Source organism: Catharus ustulatus, chromosome 3 (genome assembly GCF_009819885.2).
Source record: "Catharus ustulatus isolate bCatUst1 chromosome 3, bCatUst1.pri.v2, whole genome shotgun sequence".
Lineage (NCBI taxonomy): Eukaryota > Metazoa > Chordata > Aves > Passeriformes > Turdidae > Catharus > Catharus ustulatus.
In genome coordinates this window covers 27,962,667-27,981,292 of record NC_046223.1, presented here as the reverse complement: position 1 = coordinate 27,981,292, position 18,626 = coordinate 27,962,667, and the positions used below count along the sequence as shown (strand labels likewise).

At 51.4% G+C, this 18,626-nt stretch overlaps 1 protein-coding gene and 2 long non-coding RNA genes across 7 annotated transcripts in view; 2 read left to right on the top strand and 1 right to left on the bottom strand.

Moving 5' to 3' along the window:
• Positions 1 to 617: 617 nt before the first annotated feature.
• On the bottom strand, positions 618 to 5,953 carry SIX3 (SIX homeobox 3). Its single transcript, XM_033054916.2, has 2 exons — positions 4,503 to 5,953; positions 618 to 2,131 (listed from the first exon to the last, which is right to left on the bottom strand). The coding sequence occupies exons 1-2, from the start codon at positions 5,267 to 5,269 to the stop codon at positions 1,939 to 1,941; spliced, it is 960 nt and encodes a 319-aa protein (XP_032910807.1). The 5' UTR covers positions 5,270 to 5,953; the 3' UTR covers positions 618 to 1,938.
• A 2,814-nt stretch (positions 5,954 to 8,767) lies between these two features.
• Positions 8,768 to 18,626, top strand: part of LOC116993814 — a 36,596-nt gene continuing 26,737 nt past the window's right edge. For 4 of the 5 annotated variants that reach the window (XR_004417369.1, XR_004417365.1, XR_004417367.2 and 1 more), the window contains exon 1: positions 8,768 to 8,835. This is a non-coding gene — a long non-coding RNA (uncharacterized LOC116993814). The remainder of the gene's footprint in view (positions 8,836 to 18,626) is intronic. The other variant, XR_004417366.1, reaches the window with a different exon arrangement.
• Positions 12,167 to 18,209, top strand: LOC116993815. Its single transcript, XR_004417370.1, has 3 exons — positions 12,167 to 12,451; positions 15,548 to 15,805; positions 17,656 to 18,209. It is a non-coding gene; the product is annotated as an uncharacterized LOC116993815 (long non-coding RNA).

The following is an 18,626-nucleotide window of genomic DNA, read 5'->3' as shown; positions in this document are numbered from 1 at the left end:
CTCTCTCTAATTCACGGCTGAATAATCTGCCCAGGGCAAAGCAAAACTTTAAGGAAAAAGAAAAAAAAAGGAAAAGGAAAGAAAGAAATATGCTGAAATACTGTTAGTCATGCAAATAAAGGCTTCTTTCAGCACATTACAATATACTCCGGATTCGAGGGGAGGAGCTGCAACCCGTTAAGGGCGAGGAGTTTTTGTTTTTGTTTTCATTTAAAGCTACAAAACAAATCCCGAAATGTCTTAACCGCTCTCTGGAGACACCGTCCTTGCAGACAGACGATCGGGGAAAGCTTTTTAGCTCGCAGTGCACAGAAACATGACCGGGGTGGAGGGAAACGATGGAGCCCGCCGTGGCTGAGGGGACACGGAGGGACACGGCCGTGCCCCGCGCCACCGCCGCTATGGCAGCACCGTGTCCCCGCTGCCGCCCTCAGCCTCCTGGCAGGGTGGCTTGGTCCCTGTAAAATCCCTCCGGAGTGTCCCGCCGAGCCGGGGAAGGCAGGGGCCGGAGGGGCGGAGGGGCCGCGCAGCGCTGCGGGACAGAGTGCGGGGCCAGGAGACCACGGGGAAGGAAGGAGTGATTTTCCGTGGCGGACAGAAACACCGACATCGCTGGGTAGATAAGAAAATGGAATACTGTATTTGATTTAGAAAGTTTGTACATATAGATAAACACGCAGTTAAGGAAACAATAGTTTAAGCGTCCTACGTGGAGTTTAAGAAGAGACCCCCCCAAAGCTGCTATGAAATACTCAAAATAGCTTTTGCATAAGATAACTACAGTTGCACCCTAAGCTTTTTTTTTTTTTCTTTTTCCTTTTTTTTTTTTTTCTATCGCTGAGGTCCCTTTTGGAAACCTAGCACGTCAGATTTTGACAGCTAAGTTTGTGCAAGGAACACCGAGTCAAGGAAAATAAAAAGGTGACAGAGAGAAAGGGCGGGAGGGAGATAGAGAGAGGGGAGGAAGAAGAAAGAAAGAAAGAGGAGAGCAAATATCATATACAAGCATTTCTACACATATATTACAAACTGGGAAAATGACCGCATCATTAAGATATACATAATTCATATAAAATTTTGAAATAAAAATAAAAATCTGTTACAGTCATAACTATTCTTTTTCCACATTTATAACCAGTACCCACACAGGCAGTGACAGAAGTGTAGAAAAAAAGGTGCTTACGAATAAAATGATTGTCTGCAGAACAAAAAAACAGAAAATTGCATCTTGGCTGGACCATCACTTGGACTAAAAAAAAAAAAAAAAAAAAAAAAAGAAAGAAAGAGAGAGGAAGAGAGAAAGAGAGAGAAATAGGACCAACAAAAAGGCGATAAACATTTGTTATTTCCCTCTTCAAGGAGTTCCTTTTAATTTTTTTTTTATTTTTGATTTTTGTACAAATTCGATCGGAGTTTGCATTTGTTTGTCTGGTTTCTGTATGTTTTCCTTTACTATAGAGAATATTTTTTCCCAGATACAAATTTAATCATCATCATCATGCAAGTGGGTGAAATGCGTCCATGGAAAAGCGCAAAGGAGAAATCGTGCTTGTCCTAAAAAGAATACAATTGTCACTTTTGCTTTGTTTTTTTTTTTCCTTTCTTTTTATATATATAATAATTATTATTTCCCGCCCTCCCCCCCACCCTTCCCGCTGCAGCACCAGCGTTTGTGACTGTTGAAGTTTTAGCTCCATCTCTTGGTGGTGGTGTTGGCTGACGGTGGTGGTGGTGGATTCTCTGATCCCTGTCTGTTTGTTTGCTATTATGTTTGGGTCGGGTTTGGCCTTTTCTTTCCTCCCGGCTGTGTGTGTGCGTGCATGCGTGTGTGTGTCCTGATTCTAGGTTGCCTCGGTTTGTTTTGCTCGGGACGGGGAGAGGGTGCTTGGCTGTTTGGATTTGGATTTTTTTGTTTGTTTGTTTGTTTGTTTTCCGATATCATACATCACATTCCGAGTCGCTGGAGGTTACCGAGAGGATGGAGGTGCCCGTCTCGGCTCTTTCTGTCAAACTGGAGACGCTGGTGGTCGGGCTGGCCGCCGTGGACGGAGACTCGGCCGAGCTGTGTGTCGGGCAGCCGGGCTCTGCCAGCGACCGCATGCCGCTCTGTCCTATCGCCTGGTGCTGGAGCCTGCATCGCGCCGGGAGACAAAACAACAGCACAGCCCCGCTCAGACACCGGGCGCGGCCGAGGGGACGGCGCCCGCCCGGCCCTGCGCCCTCCCGGGGCCGGCCGCGGCCCGAACCGGCCCGGAGGGGACGGAGCGGACCCTGGGCCGTGGGGTGCAGACCCGGGGCCGTAGGGGCGGCCCCGGCCCGGCCGCTCTCCCGCAGCGCCCCGCAGCCCGGAGCGGCGGTGGGATGCAGGGCCAAGCCGTGCGCCCGGGCCGCGCTGCCCCCGGCCCGGCTCCGGGCTCCCCGGGGCACGGCGCCCAGCGCGCACACGGACAGGGGCCGCGCTCCGAAACGGGACGGGAGCGCGGGGACCGGCGCTTCTCCGCGCCCGCGTTTGGAAACACGAGCAGCGCCTCTCTTTCCGCCCAGTGCCGTTCATTCATCCCCGCAGCACAGCGGGCCTAGGAGAAAACCGTGTGTGGGTGAGCTCCTCTAACACCCGGACACCGAGAAAAGCTTCAAGGAGCGGTCCGGAGCGGGCAAGAATCCTGCTGGATCCCCATTTTGTTCTCTGGCTAACACCTGCCTAAATATTTCCCAGCTCACAGGCACTCTGGGTCTGCGGTAGGGAAGGAGGGAGGTCCTGTCCCAGGGACGCAGCGCTATAAATAAAATAAAAGAAGGAGACTGTGGCACACAGTGCTTTTCTCCCCTGGAAATTTAAGTCATTTTTTCATCTGAAAGCCGTAATCAGCTTTAAAGTGCTTTTTCTTTCATTGTCAACGCTTAAAGGAATATTACCTTCGAATGTATTTTTTTGAGAGGCAATAAATATTTTTTGGGTTCCCTAGCATATTGTGAATATTCCACTGGGTCCGTTTATCCCCCTCGAAACCCAAAGAAAGCCTAATTCGGGGATAAGAGCTTCAAGTCCTGGACTGAGCAGCCAGCCTCCACCTCTAGCGCCTAGAACTGCCAGTGTGAATCAAAACACACTCTTCGCTCAAATGTTTCTCACCAGGGTATTTTTTATTTAACTTCCTACAAAGAACAGAAAAAATGTAGACGGCTTATTCTACATTTCTCATTATTTTAAGCTGTCTAATTTCAGGGACTTCGATTTTTCTCCCATTTACAAATCCTGGTGCATTCATCTGCTGTCAACAGCGTTGAGTCAACAAAAGCATCCGTAGGCAACTTCTGTTTATTTACAGTCCTAAGCTGATCTGTTTTCCATTTAATGGAAATTAAATAGCGAGGCACTTTTAGGTTGCATTTCTCCTACAGAATCTTTAATCAGTAGCACCAGCGCTGTAATTAGGAGGAATTTAAGAGGTAGCATTTATAAGAAGTTTTTGTTTACACTCTTACAATGGTAGCGAAACTTAAATTAAAATAAAACCAATGTGTCAAACTAGATTAAGGGTCTATGTCCGTTTGCAAAATAACTTTTACAACAGAAATGAGAAAGGAAGGGAAAAAAGCAAAAGAAAGAAAGTAGAGTGTCTCGCTTTTATCATGGCAAAACAGAAAGCAGGAAAAAAAAAAAGAAAAAGAGAAAGAAAAAGAAAAAAGACACCGAGAGACAGGCAAATAAATGCAAGTGTAAATGCACAGGAAACACACGACCAGGAGGCCAGGTCGCCATGTGGTGTAAACACAGAAATGGAGATGCAGGGGGGGGAAAAGATTCCCGGTCTCTTAAATGTTTTGTTTTGGTTTTTTTTCTCTTCCCCATGAGCCGAAGGGCTCTGGGGTATGCCTGTGCTGGTCCCGCTGCGCATGCAGAGCAGCACGAACAATTAGAGCGGAGCCGCCGGCTCCGCCGAAACGCGCTCCGAACCGCACAGCCTGCCTCGGCCTTTCGGCGGGGAAACCGCGCCAGAGCCCGGCCAGGCACAGATCCCCGCAAGCCGAAAGCCAAACCGGAGCCCACCACTCCTGAGCCGTGGGGTTCCCGTTCCCCCGCGCCAGCCGCCGCTGCAGGGTGGGAGGGAGGCCGGGAGAGCCGGGCGCTGCCCCCGCCGCAGCCGATGTGCTCCGAGCACATCTGCACACACTCGAGCCCGCGGAGCTGCCCACGCCCGCCGGGAGCCCCAGCCCTGTCCGCAGCCCGGGAGCCCGCAGGGAGTCGGGGCAAGGCTGGAGACACGTCAGGCAACTTTGAGCCGTGCCTGTCCCTGTCGCATCCCTGTGGCTGCCGGGAGGAGACCTACCCGCCCGGCGAGAGGACCAAATTCTCCCCGATGGAGGAGGAGGAGGAAAGGAGAGGCAGAGGCGCGCTGCCGCCCAGGAGCTGCCGAGCAGCGGAGCGAGCCGTCCGCCCGCAAGGTCCCGCCGCCCGCCTCGCCCCCCGCCCCGGAGCGTGGCACCGCAGCCCCACTGACCTGTTTTTAGCCGCCGCTGCTCTGTCTCTTTGCCTTCGGTTTTTGAACCAGTTGCCTACTTGCGTGGGGGTGAGCCCCGTGGCCTGAGCCAGTTCCCTTTTCTTGCTGGGGTTGGGGTAAGGGTCCTGCAGGTACCACTCCCTCAGGAGGCTGCGAGTCCTCTCCTTGAAGCAGTGCGTCTTCTGCTCGCCATCCCAAATGGTCCTGGGCAGCGGAAACTTCTTCCTCACCCTGTATTTATCAACCGGCCCCAGCGGGCGACCCCTTAGCTTTTCGGCCTCCTGGTAGTGCGCTTCGAGCCACATGGCCTGCAACTTGCCGTGGGACTCCTTGGTGAATTTGTGGTTCTCCAGGATGTGGTAGAGGTCTCGGAAGTTGCCCGTGTGGAAGGCCACCACCGCCCGGGCGCGGAGGATGGACTCGTGCTTGTTGATGGCCTCGCATGCCCCTGGCGCCACCGGCAGCGACCAGAGGAACCTCCCCAGCCTTTCTATGTCTCCAGTCTCCTCCAGCGTCTCGCAGACGCTGGCCACTTGCTCCGGGGAGAAGTTGAGTGTGGGCAGCTGAAACATTGACAACTCTTCGTGGGGTGCCCGGGAGCTGCCGCCTCCACCGCCGCCGGCACCGGGGCTGCAGCCCGAGCCGCTGCCGCTGCCGCCGCCGCCGCCGCCGCTGGCGAGAAGGAGGGAGCGGTGGTGCGGATCGGCGGCGAAGTTTGGCAAGAAGAAATGGGTGGGATAAAGCTCTAGCGGGGACCTGAACACCATGGGATGACCGGGGAGAGGGGGAGATAAATCAAGGAGAAAAGAAAGAAAGGGAGGAAGAAGGGAGGAAAGGGCACACGCACCGCGCACGCATCCACACCCGCACACGCACACACAGCCACATAGAGGCACGGGGGCACACACACACTCACACGCACACGCGGGCACACGCACACGCGCGCTCACACACACCCCACACGCACACGCACTCACACACACCCGGCCCCGCGCCGCCGCCGAGTCAGGATTCAGTGATTCAACAGCGATCGCCCTAATGACAACAGCCTCATAATATCTCCCCTAAATCCACAGTGAGTGCAGCGCTGAAACATTTTGTTTCGCTTTTCTATTGGTCTTCTGAGTGTCGTTGTGGCGTTGCCATGGCAGCCGCTGCCAATCACTGTCAGCCCTGCCAATCATTACGGAGTACGTAAGGAAGGTTTTTACCACTTCGCCCAAATGCACGGGGGGGAGGGAAGCCGGGCGGTTGGTGGAAAAGCCTGGTTTGTTGTTTGGATTTTTTTTTTCCTCCTTAATCTTTGCAACTCCTAATCTCAGCACTTCCCCTTCTCCCTGTCTCTCCCCCCTCCTTCTCCACACCCCTCCTAAATAAGGGATCAAATAATGCGAAAAGCAGTGTGCACATATTTGTTGAATGGGATGAGCAATTAGAGGGTGGAATATTATTGTGATCTTAACGAGCCTCGTTAAAGCTAAAGGAGATATGGGGGAAAAGTAAATGGGCCAGGCTGGGATACACGTTCGGATAAAGGGCTCCTAACTGAGACAATTTACACATGATTTGCACGTAGTTTCACTTCATTCTGCCTATCTGAGCACTAATAGTGCCGGGGAAGAAAAGAAAGATGAGATCATTAGACCCATCCTCACGCCGGTGACCCTCCCAGAAGCAGGCACATACAGTACAGGCTGGGCTAAGCCCTGGTTCACCGAAGAGTCTCTCCTCCCCTCTCTCGCTCCCTGCCGCTCTCCGCGGAAGGAGGGATCCGCTGCCCGCGGAGTTCCGCGGCCGCTCCGCCGGGAGCCGCCCAGGACCCCCAGCCTGGATCTGCTCCGGCTCCGCGACCGACCCCGCTCGCTGCCTCCCCCGTCCCACTCCTCGCTTCCCCGCCCTCCCGCTCCTTCTCGTCTTCCCTTTCCCTCTCCTTTCTCTTCCCTCTCTCCACTTTGTTTTTCCTGAATTCTGGCTTTCCTCCTCCCACTCGCCTCACCTCCCTTCGCCCCTTCCTTTCTCCGGAGCCCAGCGACCTTGCGAGGCTGTTCCTCATCCCCAAATCCACCGGGGCTTAGCACCGTACCTCTCGTTTCCCCAGCAAATTCTGCCCCCAACTTGCAAGGCTCTTGTGCGGGGAAGAGGAAAGGGATGCAAGAAAAAGTAGATTTGAGCCTTTTTTTTTTTTTTTTTTTTTTTTTTTTTTTTTTTTTTAATTGAGAGCGGGGAAAATATCCGTGGTGGTGGTTTGAGTCCATCCCTCAGTAAGACACAGCTGGGTCGAAAGACCTTGCTACCATGCAACTATATTTATTATTAGGTATGTTGCTTTTAAGAAGATTTAATCAGCATCTTGAGCTGGTAACTCTTTTGTTTGGTTTCTGTAGCTATGGAAGTGTGATTTACAGAGATTTGTACGGGTCATGGACATCTTTCCAGACTTACTGTGTATATTTAGACAGGACTTTGCTTGGTGTTAAAAAGTGTATATTTTGAATAGGTTCACACACAGTAGCAAACAATACCGACATTGTAAAGGCATGTACAACGAGTATTGAAACGCAGCATCCAGACTTCAACTAATCTGCCCTCAATAAAGCTGAAATAATTATCCTAAGCCGCCTTTCTAGAAGAAAAATCATTGAGGAATTCAAAACTTTTTTAAAGATCTTTTCTGCATTCCGATGGAGATCGAGGGGTGAGGCTTGGAGCCCAAACTACTTTCAGACATCAATGGAGGGAAGGAGGGGGGGAAGTGAGATATTACAATTAAAATGTGAAAACATAGCGTGACTTGCCCTATCCGAAGGATAATAATAATACTGCTATGGGTGGTAGAAGTTCTTTAGCTGCGCTCCAAACTGGTTGTGATCCTTTCACAGCGCACTCCTCGTGAAATAATTCCAAGTGGCAGATGAATAGGTCCAGTTGGAAGAGCTGCTGGACTGGAAGAAGCTCGCTGTATTACACATTCATCTGATTTCCACTAAACTGTCATCGGTGTGCTACATGGCTTCATAGTCCTAATGGAAATAATTCGCCCTCTTAATTTTTAGTGATCTGCTTAAGCACTTCTGTTAATAGACTTGGGAAAAACTTCTTTTTACCCTCCCACCTTCCCTGGCTCATATTTCCAGTCGTACAGCTAAGGAGGGAAAGAGACTTCTCAGTCCCTCTACAAATCGACTTGGAGGTATTAATTGGACAACAATATGTTTAGCCAAAGATTTTAATACATACACACACACAAAATCTTTTTCTTTGTAATCCTTTCCTTTTATGTAAAGGATTACAGAGGGGAGAGTAGGGGGAATTCCTGCGGGAGTTTCTTAATATTTGATTCCATTTTTCTTCGAGCTGTAAATTAAAGTACCTTAAAATGTATTTCCAGAATAACATCCAAACCGCCTCTTTGTTGTTTTTTGGGTTGGTTTTTTTTTTTTTTTTTTTCATGTCACGGGCTATCATACGCTGGTCGTTCAGCCTTAGTTTGCAACCCCTCTATTAGTATTCGTGATGAATCTATGAAAGATTCTACATATATTCTTTCTTTCTTTCTCTCTCTCTCTCCCTTCCTTCCTTCCTTCCTTCCACACCCCCCCCTTTTTTTTTAACCTTTTTCCCTCCAGATGTATGAAACGTGTAACAACTGCATTTTTTATGAAAATCTTTCTTCCACAATATCCTTCCGTATGGTATTTCAATGCGTGTATTCTCTGTGCGTGTGTGTTCAAACCCAAACAAACCCTGCCTATCAGCTAATATCAAGGTCTTCCTGAAGCCCGGTCTCCTCTCTGAGCCGCGAAGGTCCAGCACGGGAGCTCTGCTGGCCAGAGGCTCTTACGAGGATGCAGCCAGCATCCTCAAACGTTTCCGCCGGCTCCCGCGGCTGGAAGGCTCGGGTCACCGAGGTGCGGTGGTGGTTAGCCAGAGCTCGGGGAGCGGATCCTGCGCTTGCCCAGCCCGACCGGGGATTCAGCGCTCCCCTAAGCCTGTTAGGGACACACTCTCATGTCCTGAAATGTGCAAGCAGATAATTGCTGGCGCTCCAGCTTTGTGTGAGGAGGCCAGGGTGTAAATGGCTTTTAATGACTGCAGCTGCTGGCTGCAAACTGTCAATGGGATCGGCTAGTGCCGAGCCCGGACCCGCCGGGCGCCCATCCGCAGCCGCCGCCGGGCGGGCGCAGCCGCAGGCGCGGAGCGGCGCGGAGCGGGGCGGCGCGCGCAGCGGGGCGCGGAGCCGGGCGCGGCCGGAGGCAGCGGGAGCGCGGCGGCGGCGGCGGACGGGGCTGGGCAGAGGCTGCCCTCTCGGCTGGGGAAATCCTTTCCGGATCCTGTAAGTTTGTTACGGGCAGGCGGAGGTCCCGCGGGGGAGCGCCCAGGGGGTACGCGGCCTCCCCCTCCTCCCCCCCGACCCTTCCCCACCCCCGCGCTGGGGCCCGGGGTCCGGGGCCGCGTAAGGCGGGGTCCCTCTGCTCTGACGATGGCCGTCTTCTCCAGGCCGGGGGACCTGCCGTCCGTTTCCAGTCAATCTTACTTGGTCCCACATGATTTATTGTTTCAGCTGCTAGAATGACATGTGGCTCTGCAGGGCAGGGGAGCAACCCTCCCCTTCTCCCCAAAAACCTCCCCCTAAACAAACCTGGCAAGCCAATGCTCTCTTCTGGAGGGAGCCCTTACGAAGTTGTGTGCGTGTGTGTGTGTGTGTCGGGCTGCCAACCTGGAGGACTTTTCTGGGGAGAGGAAGGGAAGCAGAGAGAGAAGCTCTTTTATTTCACTGCTTGTTTTGATGGTCGCTCCCAGGAGGCTGCGATTTTCTGCTGCCTAGTTAGTGCCCCTTAATCCTGACTCGGGAGTGACTCAGTCGACGCTTGCGAGCGCTGATTATTTTTTTTTATCGGGGGAGGCAGGGGTTCAAACGGGGCTGGGGCGTAGCGGTCGAGGTACCGGCGAGAGGAAAATGCAGCACTGCGGCCGCAGCGAGGGGGAAGGCGAGGGGGGGAGAAAGGGAGAGCCAGGGCCAGGTGAAGGAGAACCCACCGCGTTGGTCTTGTTAGGCTTTTTGTATTATTGATACAACGACTTAATTGCATTTTTGTCAGTCTTCAGGGGCAAGCGCTGACAAAATTTGTACGGATGCTATCTTTAAAAACACATCTATCTTCCTTCTTCCTTCCTTCCTCCCATCCTTCTTTCTTCCTCTCTTTCTTTAGTCACGATTTCCCGGGATAAATGAATGCGCATTTGATGGGTATGTAAGATGTGGCCCATCCGGCTCCCGTAACAGAGCTCTGTGGATGCGGTGTGTGCTGTACCGGTCGTGATAACAAACAAGTGGCAAGTGATATTTTTTTTAGTTGCTTGGATTGGTTTAAGAAGTCGAGGGGATATTTAATTAGTGGTCCAAAATACTACTTCAGCTTCCAAGTTAAACTTCCGGGGCCCGTCCCACGCTTTATTTTGCATAAACACCTAGGCTGGATGAGGCGAACGTGCAATACCAACAATTTTTAAAATTACTTCTTAAAAAAAAAAGAAAAAAAAGGTGAGAAAAGGAATGCAGCTCGCCTCCGCGGTGAGATGACGGCTTGGGAAGCAGAAAACTTTCCCGAGGAGGTGAGGGAGCCGCAGCCGCCTCCCGGCTGGGCTGGGCTCCTTTCCCCCATCCCTCTGGATCTTCTGGCAGCTCCCGCCAGTCGAAAGTTACCTGCACTGCAGCAGAAGCAGCCGTACAGTCGCTTGCTCCTGAATTAAACACAACTCTTAATGATGTAGCATTATCAACAAGGGACACTTGATTGACTGATCTAGGTATGATATATGTGCTTGGCGCCTAAATTAAATATTAAGTGAAATACTTAGCTCTAATTAGAAATTGTAACCTAGCGATGAAAACTTGAAGAAACAAATTGCGGGGGGAGGAGGGGACAGGCTTTAAAAGCTGCAGAGAGGAAAGTAGCGGTGATGTGTACAGAGTCTGACATATTAGCAACAAGCAGCAACTTTGAAATGATTGACGTGTCATTAAAGCCATCAGGCTGATTTTAATAAATCTTCAAGGAAAAAAAAAAGAAAAGGGAAGAAATGTGTGGAACCTCGCAGACAGGTTATTTATTAATCAGCGCATTAAACCCGAGAGAAACACAATTAGAATGGGGGAGAAGGAGAGAAGGCGGGGGAAAATCTGTTGACGAATTTAGCAGTAAACCTCCATAAAGCAGCGACCATCCAGCTAGGGGCTTCTCTGAGAGATGGAGATGTCAGAGCCAGATGCCTTCTCCCCCGAGTGTGCCTTCCCAAGGTAAACAAGCACACAGTTGTCTCAACTTTCTCCTTTAGTACAAAGTTCCTGGTGCGACGGAAAATTTGAATATTTTATCAGTCTCTTGTAGTGACCCTCATTAGGTGGGCATCCTGCTAAGGCCTTGGCGTTACAAGAAAGCTGCCCAATCAGAGCATTTGCACGCCTTGTTAGCGATGGTTAATGAAGCTTCCCCATGCACTCAAAGAAAGGCCCCCTCGATGTAGATTTACCTTATGTCAACTCGTTACTTCTAATGAATCGCATCAAAATTCTTCCCTGAATGGGGCCGAGGCGCCCGGACCGGGATCCCCTCCCCGCCCGGCGGAGCCCACCCCTGCCACCGCCGGCACTTTAGCGGAGAATCCGGGACCAAGGTGACCAGGCGCAGTTTGGCGGTGGGGAGGGGGAGAAGAGGCCGAGGGAGGGGACGGAGCGGAGTGCGGCGGCGGCGGCGGGGGCACCGCAGCCTGCGGGGGGGCTCAGCCCGGCCGCGGCTACCGGCGGGGGCAGCGGCGGCGGAGGCTTCGCTGCTGGCAGGTAGACGTTTGTTCTTCGCCTCTAATTTCCAGGCTCCCCCCACCCCAACCCCCCCCACCTCCCCGTCCCTCCGGGCTAGCATTTTAAAATCAATTAGTATTTTCAATTCTTGAGGTGAATTATTCAAACAAATGTTTGGGAGACCCTGAGGGAGAATTTGGCCGTGACAAAAGGTTTGATTAGCTTTATTTCCCCCCAAAAGCAACAAAGGCGTAGGGCTACGAGAACAATCCGCTACATCAGGGCATGTTCAATTAAATGAAAGTCATTAGCTTCGCCGTGAAAGCACTACCTTTAAAATCAGATGGGGCGGGCGGGAAGGGGGGAGTGGGTGTACTCTGATAATTGTGGCTGGAGGATTTAACACTCCCCCTCCCCCTATACACACAAAGCCCTCCAAAAAGAAGAAGGAGGGGAGGGGGGGGACCCAAACCCAACACTTCACCCTTTGGAAATTTGTGCTCAGTCTAAACAATAGGAAGCCCATAATGCAGATTATAACACTCACTGACTCGAATCCATTATCTGCCCTCCACACTGTCTATATATTGATTTCCATATACTTTCTATTGCTCTCAATGACTGAGCAAAGCTCCAGTTAAGAGCCCGCGACACACAGGAGCGCTGCTTGAACTACATCTCACCAATACAAGCCGGAGCCGGTTGTAAACACGAAATGCTCCCACTTTCCCGGTGTAGCTGTGAACAAGCACACGACCACCCCTCCACCCCCGCGAGGAAGCTGGCGGCCGGGCAGAGCCGGTGCGCTGCCCCGGGGCCCCCTCCCGCCGCGGGGAGCGTGCGGATCTCCCCGCGGAGCCACGGCTAGGTGCGCACGCCCGTGTCCGCGGGAGAAATCCTGGGGCCGCTTCCCGGGGCGCCCCGTCCCGAGGGCGCCGGAGCCGCATGCGGGGATGGGGGTCTGGATCCCCTCGGGGCACAGAGCCCGTACCCCGGGGCGGGCAGAGCTGGGAGCTCAGCTCCCCGCCCGTGGCCCTCCGCCAGTAGCCCCTCTCCCCAAGACCTGAGCTCTTAATGAGGGATGGCGGTGGTTTCTTTAACTCTGAGACCCAACAGAGCAGAACTTTCCCAAGGCAGGATCCTCCGGACGGTAAGTTTGATATTTAGATTAAGATCGCTTCCTCACGGGCTCCTGTAGTGTGTGTGTGAGTATGTGAATATGAGGAAGACGATGAGAGGGAGCAAGCTTAGCTCAAAGTGACCGTAAAAGAGAGAGAAACAACCACCAAGAGCACGACCTGATTTTTTTGGGGAAGTGCTCTTAGAGGGAGGTGGGGTGGGAACGGGAGGCCACCGAGGCTGAGACGGGAAGCGCAGACGAGCTGCCCCTGCCTCTTCGCAACCTTCCTCTGCAGGGCATCTCTCCAGGCGGAGCCGAAGAAGGTATCGAGAGGGTTAAAGTGTCAGGCGAGAACTAGAAATTTGGAAGCGAATATATGCTGGGGGGAGGGGGAGTAAAGCGGTAATTCTGCTGCTGTAAAGACCCCAAATAATCCACTCGGAACCTGTATAGATCAGGGAGATCCGGGACAGAATCTTAAATGGTCACATCTCCCTCCCCCCGCTCCACTCCCTCCCTTCACTTTAATGAAGATTGTTAATTTGCTTCGAGGCAGTGCGCTGGGTTGATAAGTCCTCCCCAGCTAATATGTTAAAGTTTAAATACCAGCAGGTGCAAATTCACTCTATTTAAGGCTATAAAAATAATGCCGAAATTCAAGAGCACAAGAAGTCAGCCTTTGTATTGTGATTTATAAAAGGGAAATTGCGCTATACATAGCCAACTATTTACCAAAAAAACCCAACCCCCAAAGCCCTGAAAAGTGTTAAACTCTTCTTAATGATGCCGAAGGTGAAGTTGTTTCATATTGGACAAAATGGGAATTATTCTTTGTCATGTAAATCACCCTTCACTTGACCTCAGGTTAGAGGATAATGTTCATTCTTAGTTCACACTAAAACTTATTTAAATTAGAGAGCCTGAAGAATCATTTCACCAAATCCGTGTAATAAAGTGAAGAGGACTTAGGAATCTTCATTCAAAAAAACCCATGGGTTAGGAACGTGTACTTTAAAAATTGGTATTTGCTGCAAACCTCGAGGATTAGGAGGTTTTTATTTAATCAAGTTATGCTCCTTGGATTTCCTGAGAAACGTGTATATAATTTCGCATAACAAGATTAAAAGAAAGCAAAAGATATGAATCAAAGGAGCTATAGATACACAAAAGACCTCCAAGTAACAATTACCGTAATACATATTTTAAAATAGAAAAAGAAATGAAAAGATATTTAACAACTGGGTAAAACAGAAATGAAGGTTTGATAAAGAAGATGCAGCTTGCGGTGCTATTTCATTCGATAAATATACTTTTGGCGTGGAGTGACAGGATGTGTTATTTTGACACAAAATGAAAGCGTTACTGTAGATATAGAGACACAGATATACACGAAGACAGCTGTATACATTCATTTATAAATTGGTGGGTGCACGTGGAAGGAAATCTGAGCGTCTCTACTTTCCAAAGCAGCACTGAAAAATATCCCATAGGTGAGGCACTGGGCTGAGGTAGGTTTAATATTGAAGTGCTGGAGATTATTGGAAATCAAATAAAAATTCGACACGCACAGACCCATTAGAGGATTTAGTGGTGACGAGGGAGAGATTTTCCAGGGCTTTTGTTGCTAATGTTTCAATGCTAGGCGCTAACTTTAAGAAAAGTGTCAGTAGAATAACAAATTGAGGGCATGAAAGGCCACGGAGAGAAAGCAAGCAAGGATGCTCTTGACTTCTTAGCAGTTGCTTAGAAAGGATCTCGAGCTTAATATGGGGACTCAATCAGCGGAGAGTACAAAGCTGGGCAGAGGGAAGTTGGGCTCAGCACGTGCACTTCGCTCAAGTCGCTCGAGTGAGCACCGGAGGGGGGTCGCGGCGGGCGCGGAGCCTCCCCGGGCTGCACCCCCAGCCCCCCGCGCCTGGCACCGGCGGCCGCGGGCACCGCCTTCCCGCATCCCGGCCGGGGCTGCCGCCGCGCCTGGGGACGGGGGTGGGCACGGCCGGGGGCTGGGCACGGCCAGGGGCTGTGCTGAGCCGGTGCCCCTCTTTCACCTCTGCGACAGGGCAGGAAAAAGCCGCCTGCCCGGGACAGACGCGGGGGCCGAGATGGGGGACTGACAGAGCGCAACTTGTCCCTTTAGTGGAGCGCCAGCAGTAGGTTTTGTTAAAAGACTCTGTTATCAAATTCGGTCTTTCTGCTAGAAACAGCCGATTTAAAAGCCCGTCTGTAAAGATTTTTAACAGCTTAACGAAATATCAGAGATAAGGGAAATCTGGAAGATGCTCCCAGGACATCAGACCTTAATGTGCTCCTTCAGCGGCGGAGGGAGCTCCATTCTGTTCCCTGTACGTATTATACTGCAGACAGGGTTCGATATGTACTCTATTTAATCTTGCTCTGTGACAGAGCTGTTTAAGTGTATACCATGCCTACGTTCTTTGTATCAAGACCAAAAGGATGCATTGTTGAAAGAAAACTATTCAAAATCTTTCATCTGATAGAAACGATCCAGCAACTGTGAGGCAGCTACAGCACAATGGTTCTGTCTGCATAATAGGTATCTCATAAAAATACAGCATGTCATTGCAACAAAAAGTTAAAAGTCTTAAATGCATCCATCTTATATATTGCATGAAGTCAATAATATTCTAACCTCTCCTGCACCCCGCCATTAAATGGTACACGGCACTTTAAAATCGAGGGCATTGTGATTGAAATCCTAGTCTCTAGCAGAGAAAGAGGGGAGCAAGGTAAGTTAGCAAGGACCATTACGGATGTAATGACCTCAGGGTAAATATTCATTAGGAAGAGGGGATTCCTCTTCTAATACCCAGTCTATTTTCTTTGGAATGCAATATCACGGAGACTAATGTGGTAGCAAGACCCAAGATTTAAAAGGAGATTATTACCAAGTGTGTTGGGAAGAGTTTGGGAGATCCTCTTTTTTTTTTACCCCAGACACTTTTCTCAAGAGGGACACAGATGCCAAGAATAGCATTTTTAAAATGATCTTTCTAATTTTATTCGGATAGCTAGAGAAGCCTGCTCCTTTCTTAGCCCCCGGCAGCAGAAAGAAGAGAACATTTAAGCAGCACGGTGAGCAGCCCTGCCTCTCTTTTCCCTTGGTAGGTGCACTTAGACGGCGGCAAGAGAGCCTGCACACCCCCCGGGGACAGAGTTTGCCTCCTGAACTACACTTCTCTTACTGAAGAACAGTAGCTCCGACCTCCAAACCAACTGGGACTGGCGCTTTAAAGTAGCTGCGAACAGTGCTCCCGTGTCTCAACATGGTCACGTAGGAGATTTGAGCCTTTTAATTTCCAGACACAAGCAATAACTCCCTCGGAGCTCCGGCTTGGTTTAGGTTGCCGGTTGTTGGGTGTTTTGGTAGGAGTTTTTAAATTTTTTTTTTTTTTTCCTAATAAGAGAGAGAGGGAAGCTGGGTAGGATTCCCTTATAGACACAGAAACATAAAGGGGAGGAAAAAGCCCAGCCGGGGCATATTTGGCTGCAGGGAGCCTCCCCGAGCCGCTGTGTTGTCGCGGACGGGATGGCGGTCGGGGACTGCGGGCGCTGCCGCCGGCCCGGCCCAGCCCGAGCCCCGGCCCTGCGCGGCAGCCAGCGGGCGCGTCGCCTGGTGTGACCTTCAGGGAGCACATTTCAGCTGCTAAACACCGAGAAAAGTGCTTCTCTCGCTCGCAGGCGCCATATTACCGCCGGGAGCCGGGTCTGGGGCGGGGGGAGGGCGGGTGCGCAGTTAGTCTAGTTTTATGCAGTTGTTAATTCAAACTGGACGAGCACTCGATGGCTCCATAAAAAGAAAAAAAAAAAAAAAAGTACTTTGGGATTATTCTTTTCTTCTTAGCGCCCACCCTGCTATCCCCCCTTTTCCAACTCCCCCGAGGGGATGCGCTTTGTAACACTGATGCCTGCTCTGGGACCCTACGGAGCATCCTCCCTCTCCCCGCCCGCTGGGAAAGCGGGTGCGCCGGGGGTGATGCCCGAGAGCACGGGGTGTCACGGGGGCCCTGCCCAAGGCCCCCATATTCGCTTTGCCGGGGGCCCCGGGCAGCGCCCAGCTTCCCCCATCCTGCTGCTTGCCGGGGAGGGACTGGGAAAAGTCCCACAGCCTCGCTCCCTCCGCCCACACGCTGTTTGTGCTGGGAAGGCTGTGAGGCTCAAAATAAGAAAATACACCCAGCACCCCTTTCCCGGTGCAAAATGATTTCCTAAGCTGTGGGTCTGCACTTTGCTCAGCTCCCTCAGTTCTCACAGAGACCTGCTCAACGGCGCTCTTTTGTCTTCCCCCCACCCTTTTTTTTTTTTTAATTGTGAAAAAAACTAACCAACCCAGCCCAAAACCCGACAGTAACAACTTCTGTAGCTGTGCAGAAGCGGAAGAAGCAACACGGCGATCGCGGCAGGGACAGTGAAGCCGGACAGAGCCGCTTCTCCCCTGGGCCGCAGGGCCGGTGCCATTCTAAAGATTTAAGTCCTCTCAGGATTTCGGAACAAAGACAGCCCAGCCCAGCCCAGCTCTGCCACGCACGAATCTCCATTGTAATCCTGGGCTTATTTTTTTCCCCATCCTTTCTTCATTCGCCCTCTTTTCCAGTCTGCGGCTCCTGAAGGTCAGATGGAGAGGTCATAGCTCTGCATCCCCTATAAATAGATTTTGATATTTAGACAGCTATTGCTACTCGATATTAACTTACAGGATAATGGCGAGAGATACCGTATGCGCTGAACCTGTTATTCACGAGTGAGCAGCATCTGTCGAATACAATTCTCGTCTTTTTGCCCTGTTTGGCTGTAGCACACATCAATAGGGCGGAGGACGTCTTGAGGCTGGGGTAGGGACGGGGAGCAGGACGGCTCTGCGGGGGCACAGTTGCAAGTACAGTGTTGAAACTCTACAAGGACTTAGAGAGCTGAAGTCAAGAGCCAGGTCGGCACAGACCGGCTCTGAGCGAGTGCAGGACCAATTCAAGAGCGGCTGGCGGAAAGATTCCAGCGGGCTTTTGACACTTCACATTAAAATATAATGAATGCTGCTGAGGTGGAAGGGTCTTCCCTCTACACATTCACAGCCCCATTTCTCCCACTTTTGGCTTTTAAAATCATGGGTTCCAGGTAGATCTGAACAGAGGCTCAGAGCTCACCACTCTAATCCTTTAGCTTCAAATGTGGGCAATACTTTGAAGGGAGCACTAAGAGTTCTCATTTCCTTTTTACAGAGCATCCCCTCTTCTGGCTGTTCCCAAATCCTCCTCTGCCTTTCGCCACCTGCGAGGCAGAAAGGCCTTTACACTCCCAGCCGTCCTGGGCGCCGGCACTTTACTTGGCAGTGCGACTGAAGCGAAATTCACGGCCGGGACTCCGGCTAAGGCATTAGAGCAAACCCACCCGCAGCCGGGTACCCGCTGGGATGCGCAGAGCGGGGTCGGCCAGTGCTTTGGGAACTGGTGGGACTGGCCACCCCCCACGCGGGGACAGCTTGGGGTGGCCGTGCCCCTGTGGGACAGGGAGAGGAGTTCGGCCAGGCTAAAAATACCATTTCTCCCTCATTGTGCTGGTTCACGTGTGGGTCCTGCTCCTTCTGCAAAACCGATTCCCCTTATCGCAGCTCTAGAAACTAGTAGTGATCAAGATCTTGTGTAGCAGGACGGGGAAGTAGGCAAGCGTTTCCATCTACTTACCTGGGCATGGGAGGGAAGGTCGTGAAAGGCGCCGATTGTGTGTGGATTTTGGGGTTAAAAAGAGGTAACCTGAGGAAGGGGAGGGAGGAAATGTTCCGAGCGGCTTAATTTAATCAATAAAATGTCTGAAATAGTTGTCGAGATTTGATCCTCCCGTTTGCTATTTTGACTTGCCCTCTAATGCTCATGTGTGACATCTGGTACTGTGCGTGTTGGTTTTGGGGGTGATGTGCGCTTTATTTTGAGAAAAGGGATAATTGCCAAGGAAGAGACAAAAGAGGCAGTTTTAAGATGCTGCACTTCCTAGAGCCTTGCGGCTGTTCAACCAGCTCAACAGCAGCAGTGAAACAAACTTGCTGTCAGAAGTTTACCGACGCTCAGAAGGAGGAGCGCGTCTCGCTGCCCGGCCGGGGACCCGCGGGCTTTGTTCCACGGGGAGAGAAGCCGCGAGGGCTGCCACGGGCTCCCCGCTGTCCCCGGCCGGTAGGACACTGCGTGCAGGGCCGGCA

Excerpts from the sequence above, each read along its gene's own strand:
- SIX3 (XM_033054916.2), bottom strand. The coding sequence starts at position 5,269 with ATGGTGTTCAGGTCCCCGCTAGAGCTTTATCCCACCCATTTCTTCTTG. Across the intron at positions 2,132-4,502 it reads GCAGCGGCGGCTAAAAACAG|GCTCCAGCACCAGGCGATAG; the intron begins GTCAGTGGGGCT and ends GGCGCGATGCAG.